We start from the raw sequence: 735 nt of genomic DNA, 5'->3' as shown, positions 1-735 counted from the left end.
AAGTCTCTCCTATAGTTGATTATATTCAGTACCAAATATGTATCCAGGATACACTTCATAACAAATGGGAACAATATGAGTATATAAACATTGTTTACCCTTAGCAACAAAAAGAACCCAGACCCCTACGACCACAACTGTACATCTGTATATCTGGCACTCCAGGTCTTTCGCTGCTGGTCTGTGCGGTGCCATTATTCCATCCTCATCCCTGGTCCCAACACACCCACTATACAAGTCCTTAACTCACCCAGAGCATACGCAGTGTTACCTCGGCCATTTCAATCCAGCATGTAGCACCACAGAGTCTGGCTGAGGTATAAAAACTGAGGCCTAGCTTACACAATAGTTATTGCCACAAGTTGGTGGCCAAGGTGGTGTTGCCTCCAAGCCCACTGGCAGAAGTGTGACCACCCATGCCTTGCGGAAGGCCCCCTGCACCTGCCGGGGCCCCTCCAACACCCATTCCTCCCATCATTCCTGGCATTCCACCAACCATGCCTTGGGGCTGACCCATGAGGGGAGGCTGTGCACCCATCATCCCTCCTACGGACCCGATGTTGAGGCCAGCCATCTGGGACTGCATCTGTGGTAAGGAACACATTTTTAAAATTATGACACTAAAACAACCTACACTATGTCTGAAATAAAGAAGGAAAACTAGGAAAGAATGGCTAAGAAAAAAAAGAGGCATAATGATAGAAAATACAAATTTAAGAAGAATAGATATTTGGA

At 46.3% G+C, this 735-nt stretch overlaps 1 protein-coding gene across 1 annotated transcript in view; it reads right to left on the bottom strand.

The window, feature by feature from the left end:
* LOC119586443 (stromal membrane-associated protein 1-like) overlaps positions 1–735 on the bottom strand; it is a gene marked incomplete in the record, with an annotated part of 22,546 nt that continues 21,811 nt past the window's right edge. Inside the window, 1 exon segment of the mRNA XM_037935171.1 lies at positions 1–586. Coding sequence (XP_037791099.1) covers positions 350–586 — 237 coding nt within the window.

This window comes from Penaeus monodon, chromosome 21 (genome assembly GCF_015228065.2).
Source record: "Penaeus monodon isolate SGIC_2016 chromosome 21, NSTDA_Pmon_1, whole genome shotgun sequence".
Classification (NCBI taxonomy): domain Eukaryota; kingdom Metazoa; phylum Arthropoda; class Malacostraca; order Decapoda; family Penaeidae; genus Penaeus; species Penaeus monodon.
Note: the sequence above shows the minus strand (reverse complement) of the source record. Positions and strands in the feature narration are given on the sequence as shown.